Source organism: Hermetia illucens, chromosome 4, assembly GCF_905115235.1.
Source record: "Hermetia illucens chromosome 4, iHerIll2.2.curated.20191125, whole genome shotgun sequence".
Lineage (NCBI taxonomy): Eukaryota > Metazoa > Arthropoda > Insecta > Diptera > Stratiomyidae > Hermetia > Hermetia illucens.
In genome coordinates this window covers 111,582,856-111,600,430 of record NC_051852.1, presented here as the reverse complement: position 1 = coordinate 111,600,430, position 17,575 = coordinate 111,582,856, and the positions used below count along the sequence as shown (strand labels likewise).

General features: G+C 41.5%; 1 protein-coding gene across 4 annotated transcripts in view; it reads right to left on the bottom strand.

Annotated features, from left to right (window-relative positions):
- The window catches only part of LOC119654863 (nephrin), a 339,369-nt gene that overhangs the window by 37,718 nt on the left and 284,076 nt on the right, over positions 1 to 17,575 (bottom strand). For all 4 annotated transcript variants that reach the window (XM_038060449.1, XM_038060450.1, XM_038060452.1 and 1 more), the window contains exon 16: positions 7,004 to 7,138. In XM_038060449.1, the coding sequence (XP_037916377.1) occupies positions 7,004 to 7,138 (135 nt within the window). The remainder of the gene's footprint in view (positions 1 to 7,003; positions 7,139 to 17,575) is intronic.

Below are 17,575 nucleotides of genomic sequence, written 5' to 3'. Positions count from 1 at the left end.
CAAGAAATTCTACTCTGGCAAGTTTTCGGAAGCTCTTTCAAAGTGGATAAATAAGCCACAGGAACCAGACGCGGAAAAAAAATGTCCACTGAATCTTTTGCCAATCCAACAATGAGCTTAATAACACAGTTTGCATACATCAGCGCCCAAAAGGCCCACAAGGGTCACTGGATGGTTACCTGTTTATTAGTAGGTGGCTACAGTTGCAAGTGTATAAAGGAGCTGCTTTAGACTTCAGCGCAATGGACAACGTGTAAGAGGCCGAGATGAGGCATCCCTTAGAATCGTAAAATACAAGAGAGCGAAAAAGGAACTCCATCATAAAATCAGTGTCCGGATAGCTGAGTGGTTAGAGCACAAGGCTATCGTGCGGAAGATCGCGGTTCGAATCTCCCTGGTGGTGGTGGGATTTGTATCGTGATTTGACGTCGGATACCAGTCGACCCAGCTATGAGTGAGTACCTGAGCCAAATCAGGGTAATAATCCTGCGCGAGTGGAATGGTGAGACCACATTGCCTCCTACAGTGTCACTGTAGTGTACCGCTACGGTCTTGAATGAAATGCTTTAATACATTACAAGGCCTTGATCCAATATGGATTGTTGCGCCAACGATTATTATTATCATAAAATCAGCCGGCAAGAAGCACGCTCCTGGCAAGAGCTGGTTAGTGACATTAACAGGGAGCCGTACGGCTTCAGATGTTAGTTGGTTACCAAAAAAGAAACGATCACCCCGTTCCATGGTATTAACAAACATGGAAGAAATCGTGCGAGTACTTTTTCCAGTCCATGCCATCTAAGTTGTCGCTGTCGATGAGAAAGGGAGTACTGACGAAATACCTAATCTTCATGGTAAGGGAACTGAAAGAGGAGGTCTTCTCAATGAAGGACAAAAAAAGCACCAGAACTGGATGGAAGGTTTGCGGAACTCTGCAGAGCGAGGGCACGTGGAGGAGAGAAGCATGTTACAATCAAGGAATTCCTAACGCGAAAAAGAAGGAGGGCACAACCATGGAGTGTGTGCTCTTTCAGTTAACTTTAATCATAATCGTATCTTCCATTATAAGCGATCTTTCTTGGCGCAAGGGTTTTGATGAAACTAAAACTGGAGGTAGCTTGCAAAATCTTCGCCACAGACAACCAATTAGTCGAGAAAACCTAACGAGGAGGGTCAACATTGCAATTGCGCTTTAAAAACTGAAGAGTTGAAGCTGAATATTTTAGCCTAGTGAGTTCATCAATCGTATTATTGACTTATCATCTGATTGACAAGCCAGTACAAGAATTTTGATACGGAAAAAACTGAGACCGTTCGTCCGATTATTCTAGCTATCCTCCGTCTCAGTTTTTATTCCATATATACCAAAACGCATTTTAGTCAAGCACATTCGCGACATTGTCCAATGCAATTCGCATTGTTTAATTGCTACTACTTTCGCCTTTCGAGCTAAAATTTTCTACCGTGATACAATCAGGGGATTTTAAAATGTGCCTAGTACCGTTCCACATCTTCCTCGATGCTCGCTGCGATAGCACCCATTTGTTTTCTCTCCTTATTATTGTCAAACACTCTGCTAGGCATGATATAGAATACCCAGTGTTCTTTTCGCAGCTCTGTGCAGACAGTACTCTCCGAAATAGCTTATTTGTACCAACTTATTCAAATGTCAAGTGCAGCAAAGACTGAGGCTGAATCTAGGGAAAACAGAGATTTAAAACTAACCCCAACGAGACCACTACGATCACTGCCAATGGCAACCACCTATTTAGAACTAAATGTTTTGGCTGCCTGACTGCGAATATTATCTGATAAAAAGCTACTATATAAGACGAATCTAAAAAACTTGTGTAATAAAAACCAGACGATGGTACCACCTAAACTAAAGTTTTGAGTTTCTGAGTAACAGCTGTAGTGACCGCGGCTGCGCGACGGGAGCGGAATTTCATTCGGCTCTTTCTTAATTAATTTGCTTAAACAATGCATTTAATAGTGTGCAATTGCCTTAAAGTTCGCCGCAGACTGCACATTATTCAATGTATTCAAGCGAATTGATCTTGACAGGAGGGGAATGATTTGCCGCATCTGCAGGCGCATGCGCATGTTGCCGCAACATTGCCTAGCGAGTGAGAAAGGCTATGTAGCGGGAATAGAAGCGGTGCACGAAGAGAGAACGAGGAGAATGTTGCTTGGTGAGGGAAACGGTGGACAGAAAAATAACTGGGAGTTGTTGGATTTGGCGTTGAAGGAGGTGGACAAGTTGAGGGAGCAACAAGAAGAGGAAAAAAAGATTTGGAGAAGTTGGAGAAAAGAAAGAGAGTAGTTAGACAAGTTGAAGGAGCAAGGAGGTGACAAGACTGGGAGAAGTCGGGGAAAAGAAAACAAGGAAGTGGAAAGATTGGAGGAGCAACGGAGGAAGAGCACGAAGGGAGTTTTTTCGTTTGGAGTGGAGGAGACGAAGCGACAAAGAAAGTGAAGTTTAGTAGAGTGCTTGTTTCGATAAAAATATTTTGAAAGTTAAGTGGATTATAAACAGAAGGGGCAAATAAGAAAGTGAGTGATAGAAACCTGGGTTTATGCCTAATTTGAAATTGAATTAAGGTGAAAGTAGGAAACGAATAGAATTAATATTCAAGTGAATTTTACTCTTTTATTAATGCTCTAACGGGAAATGTTTGTAATATAAATTAGAACAAATCTAAAATTATGCAAGCACTTTACACAAGAATAAAAAAATCAGTGCGTTAGATATTGATGATGTCCTGTGACATAAATAGCGATCAGATTTTTATGCATTCAATATTTCGTGTATAGCATCACTGTTAACGTCAAAGGACACAGAGCATGCACAACGGCCAAAGCTGCTACTTGCATGACTTGCGCTAAGTGCTATTGATACATGCATGTACATTGTTTAGTCATATTCTTGATAAAATTTTGGTTTTTTTTTAGACTTTGTACACCAGCCGCCAACCGAGCTCGGCGTGACGACTAGGGTGAGTCATTGTTTTGATTTTCTTCTCTTTATTTTCTTTTTATTTTTTTTATTTATTTTTTCATTTTTTTTATTTTCTTCTTGGATTTGACAAATTGCTTATTTTTATTTTCATTTTTGTTTGTTATTATTAATGTTAACTGTTTAACTGGATAAACAATGAAGTGTGAATAATCAAAAGTAGTTTGAGGACTTCCTCCCCTTAGTTCCTCCTTACTCCCGCGGAATTCACATGATAAAGGGACATCCTCTAATCGAATAACTGGCCGAAGGATGTCGAGGAAGGGTGGGAACCTCACAGGCCGCGCCTCGTACAAGATCTGAGGCGGAAGAGACGGCAATCGAGACGGTGATCCGTCGTGGATCTTCCCCTCCTTGATCGCGGCACTCGGGTCCGGAGACTTACGGCTCCACGCGCGCGGTCGAGCCGGTTTTTTTTTTATTTTCCAATTTAGCTCGCGTTCTGGTTTTCATTCGATAGGCCGTCGCGAAATTCCTACATAAGATCGATTTTAAAATCCGGTGCGGACCCACGCATCGGAAAAGGCACGTTGTTTAAGTAATGAAGCGTGAGGGATCAAAGCGCTCAAAGGACCCCCCCCACATTCCCGAGCCTGGCTAGCACAGAGGCGTGCAAGAACGTGTCGACCGAGAGCTTTGATAGAGCTGCAATCTTTGTGGGCGGACCTTCACGGTCAAATTTTGCCAATTTGTTTAGCTTTTTGGGATAGCTCTGCCCTCTAGGTCGTTATCGGCCACTCAGGATGATCGACTTGATCTCCTATCTCCACTCTTATCATTACACAGCGCTGGGCACTCTTCACGAACTACTCCCATATAATAGAACAGAAAAAACATTGGCGCAGAGCGGCTCTTACTTGATGCTGGTTTTAAAATAGTTGCTTTTCAAGACTTTGGTTCAAATAGCGAAAGCGGATTTAGCACTTTTGACGCGCCGATTGACATTAAGTTCTACAGAAACACAGTTGCGAACATATCTAAACTGTTTGACACCTTGGATGTTCTACCCATTAGTCGAAATAGTGGACTGGGTAACTAGTCAGAGATCCTGTCAATGTTTGTCTTGAGTCCAGCTGTAGTGGATAAGGTTCATCAATCAATTAAAGAGGAAGTAGGTTTCATCGGCGTTGGCGAGGTATTTAATGAAGATGGCACCGTTCATTTAACCCCTAAACGCCCTCAAATCAAGGCAACATAAAGACCGTCACCAGTTAGAGTAAAGTATTGGAGGTAGCGGACTAAACTTTTTTCTGAAATTTTGCTTCCATAATAATAGCTTTAAGTTTCACTGGAATACCTCTCCTGCGCAAAGTTTTTTTTAAAAACTCCGTAACTATTCCAGAATGATTGGAAGGACATTATTGTGGTCAGTGTAGGAGAGGAGATCGGAAATCAGCTCTCCGTTGAGCAGACTTTCGAAGTGGGAGTGTCCTGCATTTCAAAATGACGTCAGCTATTTCCTTAGTTAACGAAAAAAGCAAGCAAAGCAACCTAAGATGGGTAACTTTTTTAGAATCTTCTGGAAGCAGGGGATATTTCCACTTACTGGAAAGATTCCGGTTCTGTAAAACTGCAGGAGGCCGGCGTCTTTACTCCGATTGAGCCCGGTCATGCCAACGATTTTTGCTTTTGTTTGAATGTGATGCTTCCACAGCAATCACAAAAGGTGATTGTTCACCTGATGTCATACGATTCAGAATCATAATGAAAAGGAATTTCATCTCCACAACTGGTTATCATAGTCAATGATGAGCCTTTCGTTAATGTCATTCACGAGATCATTGAAAGGGTTACAACTATCTATATAAAACTTTTTCGTAATGCGGTACAAGTTGACGAAATCGTTGTTATTTTCGCCACTTCTCCTTCCCTGACCAGCGCAAAGATTGAACTTATTTTAACACCCCGTAGGCCACGTTTGTAACTTAGCTCCATTGCGTCATGTTCAATCGCTCTTGCGGTCATCAATAAAGCACGCAACTCAAGAACAAAAGTGGATCGACGAACGTTGATCCGCCTTGAAGTTTCCCCACTCGGCTAAGTCTTGTGAGTTCCAAGCGAGCCGGCTAACATGATCCCTTTCGAAGGTGAAGTCAGTATTTTAGTTACGTGCAGACAACTCGATCTTTCGTTTATCATGTTATCGTACGGTACGCTGCTGTGAAAATTAATCTATAAACTTTTAACTGCTATTTTTACGGTTAGTAACATGATACCTCCCTTTCACATTCTTGAGCAAGGTGTTATCAGAGACTACCTTTGTATTGGATCACCCGTCACGACGACAAAGCCATCTATAGAAAGCCTCTTCTGAACAATCTGCAATTTCGGATACCCTTCCCCAGTATATAGTACATAGCATTGCACAATTGTAATGTTTCTTAGCCTGGATCGGACACTTGCAATTGAATTCTGTCAGAAGCTCTGGAAATGAGAGCGCATTTAGTAACAGTTCGACAATGGGTTCGTGTCTACTATTGCGAAACTTTCATGAGGCCTAATGTAAGGCGAAATGGAGAGGAGTACTCTAAAAAGTCCCACCATTTCACTTCATTTGAGTACGCCGAAGGACTTCTGATGCCATTGTATAGAACCTTGTGTACATTTCAGAAACCCCTCGTAACCTGCAACCTTGCAAAAGGTTACATCTGTAAGCGTAATTGACGTTTCGGTGATAAGAGTTTCAGTTGCACACCAGTACACATGCGATTTGCCGTAATGGGATGGGAGCTCATGCTCTCATCGGTAGTGTTAAGCCGGGAATGGTGTCCTCCTCGCACAGGTGACAGAAATTCGGTCTGCTACCAATGTTTAGTACAAAGAATCTCATCTCGGCAGCCGTCTCTAGAACTCACACCCCACAGGAGTGTCATGCTCCCCTGGAAGATCTGACATCGAAGTCTCCTTCAAACACGGCTCTCCCTGTTACTTCAAGGCATTGGGGATTATCATAGGCTCAATTGGAGTGTGATGAATGTCTGAAAATATTTGTCAATACAAGGAAGTCAGATAAAACCATTTTACGGTCCAGGACATCCCCATACCTCGGTTCCGTTCGCTGAGGGTCAACAACCCGGCTCATCTTTCTCGTGCCATCTACCACATTCCACCTTTTTAAAGCAAAAATATATCGCTGTTTGATCATGACAGCTATTTTTTTGCTCCAAACATTTTCAGATGTCTTTCACGCTTTGCCTCCATCTTCCGAGTGAACACACATCCTCTTTGCTGGTACTATTTATGCCGCCGACGAGTTGACGATTTCTTTATTTTTTCGTGACAATAGAATATCATGCAGTTCAGATTTCAACATCTTTTCTTGGGACTCTTTTCCGACTTTAGGCTGCGTTCTCCATTTTGGCCGTTATTACTTTTCGCGGTGCTATTCTCTCCTATCTCTCACTACCGGTTCCACTAACTCTTGCATCTTTCTGCACTGAGACAGTGGCTTCACCAGAAGGTAAGGACAGGAGAGCGAAAGCACCGATTGTCACACACTTAAAAAAAGAAAATTTCCTGGTGTCATAGCCACTGTGGAACTACAGCAGCAGCTGAGAAGGTAATACCCTTTTCATTTGCAACAGAGGTTTGGGTTCGCGGCATATAAGGGAATTTAATTAAGTCGCCGGAAACGATCCTTTTTAGTTGGTTAATAGCTACATCTTCAGAATATCTTTGTATATTTTGCGGTACATATATTTGGCTGAATCTTCAGTTTTATATTTTGCTAGGATCTTTTCGAGGATTCTTCTCCTGGTTTATTTAGCTCTCTAAGTTGTAAAGCTGATGTGGACACTATAACTAGTACCAAGTTGCATTAGGAAACTAATCTTCACTATTAATAAGTTCAATTGATAGTCCAGGATTCCACTTTAAAAATCTAATCGAGATCCACTATAAACTCGTCAAAGAATGCCTTTTATGAATCGGAGACTGATTTCTTGACTTGACCTAGGATATGGATCGATCAATGGCAAATGGTATTACCTGCGCGTAGATAGTTGGTTCCAAACGCTTTGCTTCCGATTGTCTTGGACGTCCTAAAGTTGCACTGGAATAGGGTATCCTTTGCACAGGCGCAGGTTGGGTAGCGACAGCTAATTCAGCGTAGGTGAGATCAGTCTGGAAAAATAAAATAGAAACTCTTCAATATATTTAGAAGTCATCCAGACGGCAAAAATCAATTTCGGAAATTCTGAGAAATCTCTTGCAAAGTTTGTTTGTATAAAATCAAAGATATTCCTCCCCGAAATAAATCAAGGTAAAGAAAATTGTCTATTGAAAGTTTTGCGTGCTATTCGCCTCCTCAGATACACTTGATATAACAAAAACACACATAATTCCATCAAATCCAATTATTCTGGTAAACAAGTTCCATCATAACATTGAATTTCTTGTCCTTGGAAATCTGATCATATTTCTTGGGACATCGTCAAAGGCAGACGAAAACATTAATTTAGAACACGCTTAAAAGATAATCCCCGAAGTATTTTATTCAGCCCTAAGCTGCACGCCAGTCTCATTTCTGATGAAAAATATTTCAACTCTCACCACACATAACTTTCTTTTCTGCTGCAATGTTCCTGCCTTTCTCCCTGGAGGATTAGGTGATGTTTCGTACAATGGAAACGATTTTAAGATTAAATCCACCCGTGTGCAGTAATCGAGAAGTAGTATACCTTTGGTAGGACGACAGGACGAAAGTGGGAAAGTTTCTAATGAATGGAGGTGATGTGGATTTATTATGCGAGCCCAATTGCACCCTAAGCGGGAAAAATGGTGAAAGCAGTGAACTGCATTCTTTCATCCATGCACAAAGTGTAAAGTTGGAGACATCTCTATCCTTTCTCGGTTTCAATTAGCTTTTTGTTACTTGGGTGGTCTGAAATATCTGTGATGAATTACGCTTTCCGTTGATAAAGAAAATACTTTGGCTGAAAGGAACTCCCTGATCAAACTATTCATTGAAGGAATTCATTACATTACATTTAACCTATTTAGAGGTTTTTGACGCTTGCATTTCAAAACCCTCAAAAGAAGTCATAAACAAAAAGGAGGAATAGTAAAGTTGACTGCCCTGGCTTGCTTTTGATTATCTGTATTTGTAACATGATTTACTCAATACCCCGTCAAAACTGATCCCGCACTGAGGTAATTCTTTCCAAATATACTTTACGTGAGACCTTCTGATGGATCATTTCCTTCAGTTTGGTATGATTTCATGCTGGTTTGACTGCTATGAACCTGAAATGTTGTCGAAGATAGAAAAGACCCTTTGCTATTTTTTGGAGACACTTTTTCCAAGATTTTCAAAAGCGATCCTATAGGAGTTGAATCAGTACATCAACCAGGTCCATTAAATGGATTATGGTAAAAGGAAGGAATAAAAATTGAGGAGCTAGCAAATTGTAAACATTAAATCTAGCCATGCATCATAAACGGTTACTATACCTCAGAGACGGATTATTTTTTTGGTTACGACCTTCGGTTTTTGCCAGCTGGTTGGATTTTCGAATTAGCAACAGACTCTTGAAACCCCCTACTCTACGGAGTACTACTCTCTTTCTTGGTGGGAGCAAGCTTTTCGACGATCAATGACGTTAACGATAGGCTCATGATCTAAAATAGCGAGCAACTTAAGAGGAGGAGGGAACAGCTCCTGATAATGTTGAAGTTTTACTTCATGTATTCACTGTAGTCTCCTTAATATGCGGATATACTCTGTTTCTCCAAACAAAATGCAATGCACTCAAGCGGAGCGCACTCCTCAGCTTCGACGCTCTCTATCCCCTTCCAGCTGCTCAACGCAACCCTTGCATTTCCTGCAGAGTTGCTACTTCCATCTACTAGTAAATCAAGGGAATCTGAAATAATTCCTAATGAGCGGAAGAAAGGAATTTTAACTGAGATTCCGGAAAAGAGTAACTATCTTTAGTATTAAAGCTGCAGGACTACGCACTACCTGTCATTGCGAAGATAATAACTAAAACTATTATGGAGCACATCAAAAACTACCTTGCAAGCTTGGTAGACCTGGTTTCCACTCTGAACCCTCGGGGCCACTACTGACCACATTAACAACCTGCCACTGTGCAGAGTTGATCACCGCGCCACCTAATTTTCATCAATATCAAGAAGGCGGTCGACAGTATCATCATCGATTTTACAGGTAATACTCAATGAAAGGGAAGCATTATACCGAAACTAATTGCTATTATCATGTTGACATATAATGATGACGTAAAATATCACATGCTATATCCTGGTAGGAAATTGGAGTTCGTCATGATGGTACCTTGCCGGTGATACTTCTTCCACTCATTATCGGTAATATTCTTCATAATACCTTGGCATTAATGGACAGAGCATCGAAGACTTTGATCAATCCATTTTTGTTGACGAACTCAATGTTACTCGATGGAACTATTAATAGCACCAGATATGCTTTAGCTGTTTTGTCTATAATCTGCAAATGCAGATACCTTAACAAAATAAGAGTATCGAGTTAAAGATATTCCGCAGCAATGTTCTCTTTGTGCTTTTATGTGGCATATGACCCCTACTGCAGTTTGAAAGCTTCGGGCCTGCAGCTGGGAAGCTCTCTACTGCATGCAAAAAGTAGGTAGAAAGCAATACAAAATATCAAAGCTTGTCAAAGGAATACGTCAAATTATAGTTGTATTTGTAAAGTATCTAGAAAAACTATTCAAACCCTTAGACCGTAAACGGAGATAAAATCTTCAATATTGGCCATACTATCACCGTAGTGATACTGTCAAAATCATTGAGATGACATCTGTTCTCACGGGGTGACGGACCTTGGCTACTATAAATTGCTCTGAATATAGAAAAAGAGATTGGTGGCGCCCAACAAAACAAAGGTTCTCAGTATGTGACGCTCTTCCTATCTGCATTAATGGGCAAAGCATCGAAGGCGCTAATCAGTTTGGATATCCAGAAAGCGTGATATCTGCCGACGGCGGCACCGGATTTGATGTTGTCTGACGCATTCACATCATTAAATCCGCTTTCGCTACTTTGTCTAAAATCTGGAAAAGATCAAGTTGAGACTGTTTCGTGCTAGTGTTCTTTCTGTGTAACTATATTGGAATATCATATAGAAAGTAACCACCACTGTCACTCTAAGGGTTTAAGCCTTCGTGATCACTTGTCTGGGTCGTATCATTGACGTACGCTGGCCTATTACTATCGCAAACGAAGAACTTGACGGACATACAGGCCACCCGTACGCGATGTGATGGGAAGGCGAAAGTGGTAGTAGATATGCACATTAAGGAGAAGCGGAGCTCCCAAGATGGCCGAAGAGTGGTTCGTTCCATGTGCACTTGGCGTACAGTAGAGAAGGAGTGCGGGCGTGGACGCGTTATACACTGCCAAGGGATAAGTAGCCATATATATTTCTGGTCAACACTTCCATGGATAACTTGGAGGAGAATGCTAGTGCGCCATCAAAATTTCTCGTTCGAAAGAATTTCAGACCAGAGTAGTGGTTCAAGGCAGGAAAATCCAGAACAGGAACCAGTTTTCTCTCTATCGATCAAACTTGCGATATATTTATTGCGCCCCAGCTAGCTACCTTTCTTCGGAATCTTGATGAGCAGCCCGAGAATTTATAAATGGTTGAAGGAAGCACCTCTGGGGAGACAACAGGAGCTGCGATGACCGCTTTGGCTGGGAGGCCGGTAACTCCAGCGGCTTTGCCTCGCTTGATTGTATTTATGACTGAGATGGTTTCACTTTTGTTTTAAGGAGGTGGCTTCTTTTGTAGCTGAGAACCATGATACTCATTCCAATCCTTAAGGTCGAAGCTCAGAACCTACCTTCGCTCATGCTATTCGGTAACAAAGTCGTCATTATTTATGGCAACCTCTGTTTTCCTGAGATAAAAGAGATTTGCTGCGGTACTGGAGCTCAAATGCATCAAGTTCTCCCCCCATTTCGGCGGCAATAAAAGCCTTCAGTACCCTACGCTCATCAATCTGGTTCCACGTTCTGTTAATCAGCCGGATCTTATACTGTCCTTTCCAGGCGACGCGGCCAACTTCACTTGTGTCGGAGAAAAGGCGATTTTTGATAGCAACCCAGTGCTTATCAATATTCTCCGACGGGCTGTTCAAATGTCTGCCATCCGATCGTTAAGCTAGTTTTCCCGCTACCGAGTGACAGCGCAGTCTCGTAACTTCTAACTGTTTACCCTTGCGTGAAGGCGCAAAAGCTTAAGAAAGGAAAGACAAATGACCATTAGATGATGATCATTTTCGAGGCTGATACCAACGCCTCTGTTATTATGTACATCCTACCAATGTTAGTTGAAACCCAATAAACCTTATGGCAGGTTCTACGCTTGAACGCACCACCAATGAAAATGGCTGGAAAATGTAACAAGTAGTAGGCTTCTCACTGTTGTCATTAGGGTCCCCAAAAAGGCTTTCGCTTCCACATGTCCCATCAAGGTGATATTAAAGCCCAACTTGGCATTCAGACCGCACATCACGATCAGAATATCACTTTTACCAAGCTTCTCCTGGGCTGCATTCAATTGCTCATAGAAAGCCTCCCTTTCCTTTGCATAGAAAGCCACCGTTAGTTATGCATTAACGTCATGTTGAAATGTTCCTTATTTTGAACGGGAGTCTCGCAATCACCGCCTTTCAAGTAATGAGGATACACTTTGCCATTTCCATCAGCATCAATCCAATACATTTCGACTGTCAGACTTCCTGGAATACATTTCCACAAAATGGAGAGGAGTGTTCTGCAGATTTCGAAAATCCAACTTCACATTACTCTAGGACGTCGAGCCTGTAATGCTGTGAATCAGACAAAAATATGCCGCAGTTCCTCCTCGATCGATAAAGAAAAGGGAATTTGCGCTGGTAATACACGCAGCAACTATTAGTTCGGTGCCATCGTTGGGAAGAAAAGCGATATTTTTGATACTATATACTTATTAATGCGATATTAATCGGTACTATATACTTATTAATGCAAACACGACCAGTCAAACTCAAAACAAGTAGACTCATCATTGTAGTCGGTGTCTTTGAGAACAGATCGTCCTATAGCCAAGGTAGCTATCACTTTATCTGAATGTTCTTCCTGCGCATCGAATTCCAGATACACTTCCTATTGGCACAATCAAAACATCTTTGAAATCATTGAGAAGTAGGTGAAGCGGTGATCTAAATTCCAGCCTCTGTTTCACACTGATGAGATTTTTGCCAATATAGTCGATGCAAAGGGATTCAAAGGGTAAATCAAACAGCGCTTAGATGATTAAGTTTTTGAACTATTGTTTGATGTATTTCGATATTATTTTGCCCCTTTAGGGACGTTGGAACATAAATATATCTCTCACATTGTCATAGTAATGGCGAGATAGGATTTTCGAATACACAGAAAGTCTTCTTTACTGCTTACCATGAAAGACGATTAAAAGGGATAGAAATTTGTTGATTAGCAATTTGAACATTTCGAAACTTCACTGATGCCGAAACATCAGTAACACTTCGGATAGGGACTTTGGCTATTGGCTATCGAAAATTGATTATGATCGGTGAGAATGCACGCTCTTCCACTATGGTTTCGGGAGTTGTAAAACTTTAGATTTTTCCGATCCGAGCGAAGGTTCATTGAATTGAAAAATGATATAAACCGGATATTCTGGACCTAAACGAAGTTAGATGGTGAGACTCTGAAGAGTTCTCCCTTCCTCCTTGTAGCAATAGACTTATGTACTCGGGAAAGCCAAGTGGTAGCTGGCAAGAATTCGGTGTCGGACTATTATTGACGGCTACCAAGCCGGTTTCTGATAGGATTTTGACTACAAGATTCCAGTCCAGGTCAAAGAGCCTCACAATGGCGCAGTGCTAAGCGCGAACAGTGATTAACGATATAGTGGATAAAGATGCTTTCTGTGAGCAATTACACACAATTAAAGAGAGGCATCCTAATGAAGGTGGGCTCTAACAGAAGTGGATATCCTCACAAAATATATACATATATTATGTACTAGGTACTAATGGGGCAAATGTCCACTCAAATGTTTTTATAAAGGAGAAAAATAAAACCTTTCATACCTGAAGCTTTCAGCTTCCGGTTTCCCGACTTGTTTCGTGTGCTACATTGATTGTCGGCCACGTCCCGAAGGGTCGTTACAAGATTTGGCTGACTGCGCAATCGTGGAAACTTATCGAAAAACGGAAGGCTTTATTGACCGCAGCTAGCGATAGAGAGCATGACACGCCCGAGCAGCGATACTGTGTGAAATCCTGGGAAGTTCAACGTAGAGCACCCTGTGAGAAAAAAAAATTTTCTTTGCGCTGTTTAGAGACGCAGAAAATGCTACAGAACGCAACAATTTAAAGGGGTCATCCCGTGTGTCGGGTTGGAGAAATCGATTTTTTTTTTGCATGAATTGTATCTATATATAGTGGAGAATATGTGGGCAAAGGGATTTTCCCATATTCCGAGTCGTTCAGAAATTACAGTGTTAAACAAGTAAGTAGTTTGCAGCCGCGCGTAGAGTACTCGATGAGAAAGAGCATCGAATCTTTTTTTACCTGTTAGTTTTTTAACTGAGCCTTATAAATTCGAGCACAGGTATAAATATGAAAAGATGGAAAACCAATTAATTGTCTAAACTTATTTACTGTTTGGAATAAAAAGGATAATCCAGTCTAGAGTGAGCACTGAAAGGCTTTCAAGCTATACTAGTTATATTTTGTTGTAAGTATTGTGCTGTTTGTGTGTTGTGTTCAGTGATTTTTTTTAAATGGATCGTATGAAGAGAGATCGCTTTAACGTTCAACGTCATGCTCGCACTAAAAAACGAGTATTTCATGGGAATCGATACTTATCAGAGAAGGAAAAGGACTTCACATCAACATCAGCAAGCATGAACATGGATGTTCCAATTGCGACAAGTTTTGTATATTGTATATTAGATTTTGCTGGAGTTTTCTCCGGTATTTCTGTAAATTTCTGCAAATAATAAAATATACGTAGTAGTAAACAAGTCGGGAAACCGGAAGCTGGACGCTTCAGGTACGAAAGGTTTTGTGTATTTCTTAGTACGCAGCACGTAATATATGCATATATTATGTGGGAATATCCACTTTCGGATGATATTGACATTTATACTCTTGAATTTGCGAAGAAGCGACAACTTTGACGTATTATAACTTTGTTAGTAATAGTGCGATTTCCACCAAAGTTGGTAAGATCATGCTCTATATAATACCCTATATTGTTGCGAAATTTCGTGGTCCTAGCATGAATTTAAGGGGGGTTCTGCAGCGAATTACTAAAAATTATAGTAATATACTATTATCAACTTTATTTATGCAGATATCAGTGTGGAAGGTATTTCGGAGCCCAGGCACCATATAGTGGCAGCCTCTCAATTTTTTTCAGATTTTTCGGTTTGGTAGTTTCTGAGAATGGCCCCCGTAAAGGAATGGTCACTTTCAACCACCCGCACTCCCCACCTTTCCAACAAATGTAAAAACTAAGACCAGCTTCGAAAAGTACTGGCCGAGACCTTTAATTTGGTACCCCACATGACTATATTTGATGAAAAAAAATGTACACCCTCCTTTTGCATGTATGGGGACCCCCCCTTAAATTCGTTGTAAAAGGATGTAATTGACTGTATGCGTGAGCGTTCCCAGCTTTCCACCGAATTTGGTGTCAATCGCTGCAACCGTCTCCGAGAAAAATGCGTGTGACGGACAGACAGACAGACCGACAGACAGACAGTAAACCGATTTTAATAAGGTTTTGTGTTTACACAAAACCTTAACAAGGAATGTGTAAGACATGTTGAGAAAAGAATGGAAACGCGGCTTAGAAATGCAAACAAGAATCACAAAGGCATTGGTGGAATAGGGGCTGGAAAACTTACGGATAAAGTTATCAACGACCTCACTACATTTTTTTGGGTTAGCTATTCGTCGACACGCAAATTCGATAGAAGGAATGAAGCAAGAAATTTAGGCAACTTTCTTCCATAAATGTTCTACAGACGAAAATACTCAGCATCAAAATTGTCCAGCAAGCGAGGACAGTTGGTACAAATGGCGTAAAGCGAAAGCTAAAGGAGAACTGGATAGTTTCCACCACGAGAAGGCACCTTTGACTGAAGAAGTTCAAACAGTCATCAAACCAATCTACGAAGATTTATTCCTCCAAAATAATTTTTCAAAAAAAGGCAAAAAAAATGGCCTTCACACGGGATGACCCCCTTAAGAATCGATCGCAAATCTTTCGGTGGTCTTGTGGGGCACGGTAACTGTCGATCCACGATGACGAGCGTACGTGGAACGGTGGAAAGTGAGGTTCCTCTTCATGGCGTTGAAATTACTAGTCACCGTAACATGCGGATAAAGGCTCCTTCTCCAAACAAGATCAAAATCATCTTGACCATCAATGAACTGCAATGGATTAAAGCCGCTCGATTCGATCATCTCCCGCATAATTATGCAGTTTCCGAAGATCTGTAAGTTTAACTTATAATTATATCCTGGAAATCCGAGCCCTTTCCCAAAGAGTAAAATAAAGGGATGATCGTTAAAATTCCAAAAGAAGTGTATATGCGTGATATCTGCCTACACAAAGACAGGGGCTAAAATAATCCTGGAATGCATCAAAGAACACCTCGAAAGATTGGTCCACAGAAAGCAGGCTGGTGTTCTCTTTCAATCCTTCTGCATTGATCCCATCAAGACCCAATGGATCATTTTGGAACAGTGCACGGAGATTCAGTTCCATTCAAATATGGGATAGGTGGGGAAAACGGGAGTTCATTGTCATCCCTAGGTAAGTGATTTCATTCACAGTGGGAATGATAGTACCATGAATATCGAATGAAAGGACTGCAATGTTCATCATCATTTTCGGCGTCACAGCTTTTTTCGATAATGGACTTCATGGTCAACTTGAAAATCTTAGCGGAAGATAGGATGGAGATAACTATTGGGGTTACGATAGTTTTTAACTTTGGAAATAGGGGTACACGACAACTTCGCTTGCTCATCGATTTCTAGAAAGCTCTCAACAACATGAACAGGGAGTGTAGCTCTAAACAGGAGGAGAATTTCAGGCAAATTAGTAGCTATCATCATAACGCATTGGATGGAAATGCCACGCGGTGCGCAGAGGTAAAATCCAAAGTCGAGAGCGAAATTTTCCAGGATTTCTTTTTGTCACCGATATTATTTCTTTTTGTTGTCGGTGACGTTCTTTATGCTGTCTGCTCAGCAGGACGTGGGCGACTTCGATGGACTATGATGTTTACCTTAAACACCTCAATTTCGATAATCGCATCTGTGTGCCCTCTCCGAATCCTCGGCCAAAAGTCTTTGAATTTGGAGAGAGAAGTAAATAGTGCCAGGCTGAAGATCAACAAGAAAAAGAATTCCAGCCTGCATTAATTGACAGAGCATAGAAGGTTCCGATTAATTTATACATCTAGCGTGGTTTCTGCCGATGGTTGCACCGAACTCGATGTCGCTCGACGCGTTTACGGCATTAGATCCACCTTCAGCCGTTTGACTCAAATCTGAAATGTAGTAACCTTGCCATCGTGATCAAGTTGAGACTATTCTGTGATAATGTTTTTTTTTGGGTACCTATATAGGAAAAACATATGGAAAATAGTTCCCACTGGTTTTCAGAAGCTCAGAGCCTCCGTGAATTCTTGTCTCCGACGTATCTGATACTATTTTGAACGAGGAACATTGTTGGCATTGTTGGATGTAATCATAAGGGGAGAGTGGCACTGACTAGGCCGCATATTAACGGGGCCGATAATTTCACTGTTGGCTACGCCATGCAGTAGAACCACTCTCCACTCTTGTTTTTGTTCGCAGCAGCTTCTGCTTCCTTGATCAACGTGATGGCTCAATTACTCTTATTATAACGTCGCTACGCTTTACTTATCGTACTTATCACGGGTATCGGAGATCCCCTATAGTGGAGAATATCTTATAGATGGTACTCAGCATAGTGATACCTCTATAATTGCTGCACTGTGTGATATCTCCCTTTCTATGTATGAGACAGATAATGCCTCGTTGCCAATCGCCAGGCATTGATTCGCTGTCCCGTATCTTGAACACAAGTTGATGAACCACTTGGTGTAACTGCTCGCCTCCATTTTTAACTAATTCGGCTGTAATTCCATCGGCTCCTGGCGACTTATGATTTTTTAGCCGATGAATTGCACGGACTGTTTCTCCTAAACTTTGTGGTGGCAGTATTTGTCCGTCGTCTTCATTTGGCGGGACCTTGAACTCGCCGACGTCCTGGTTGTTCAGTAGCTCATCAAAGTACTCAACCCATCGCTCTAATATGCCCATTCTGTCGGAAATCAGATTTCCCTCTTTGTCTCGGCAGGATGAGCATCGAGGTGTATAAGGCTTCATCCTGCTGACTTGTTGGTAAAACTTTCGCGCCTGGTGCGGTTACTCCCCGTACTTTTCTAGTTCATAGACTTGTAGGTTCTCCCAGGCTTCCTTTTTCCATCTGTGAAATCGC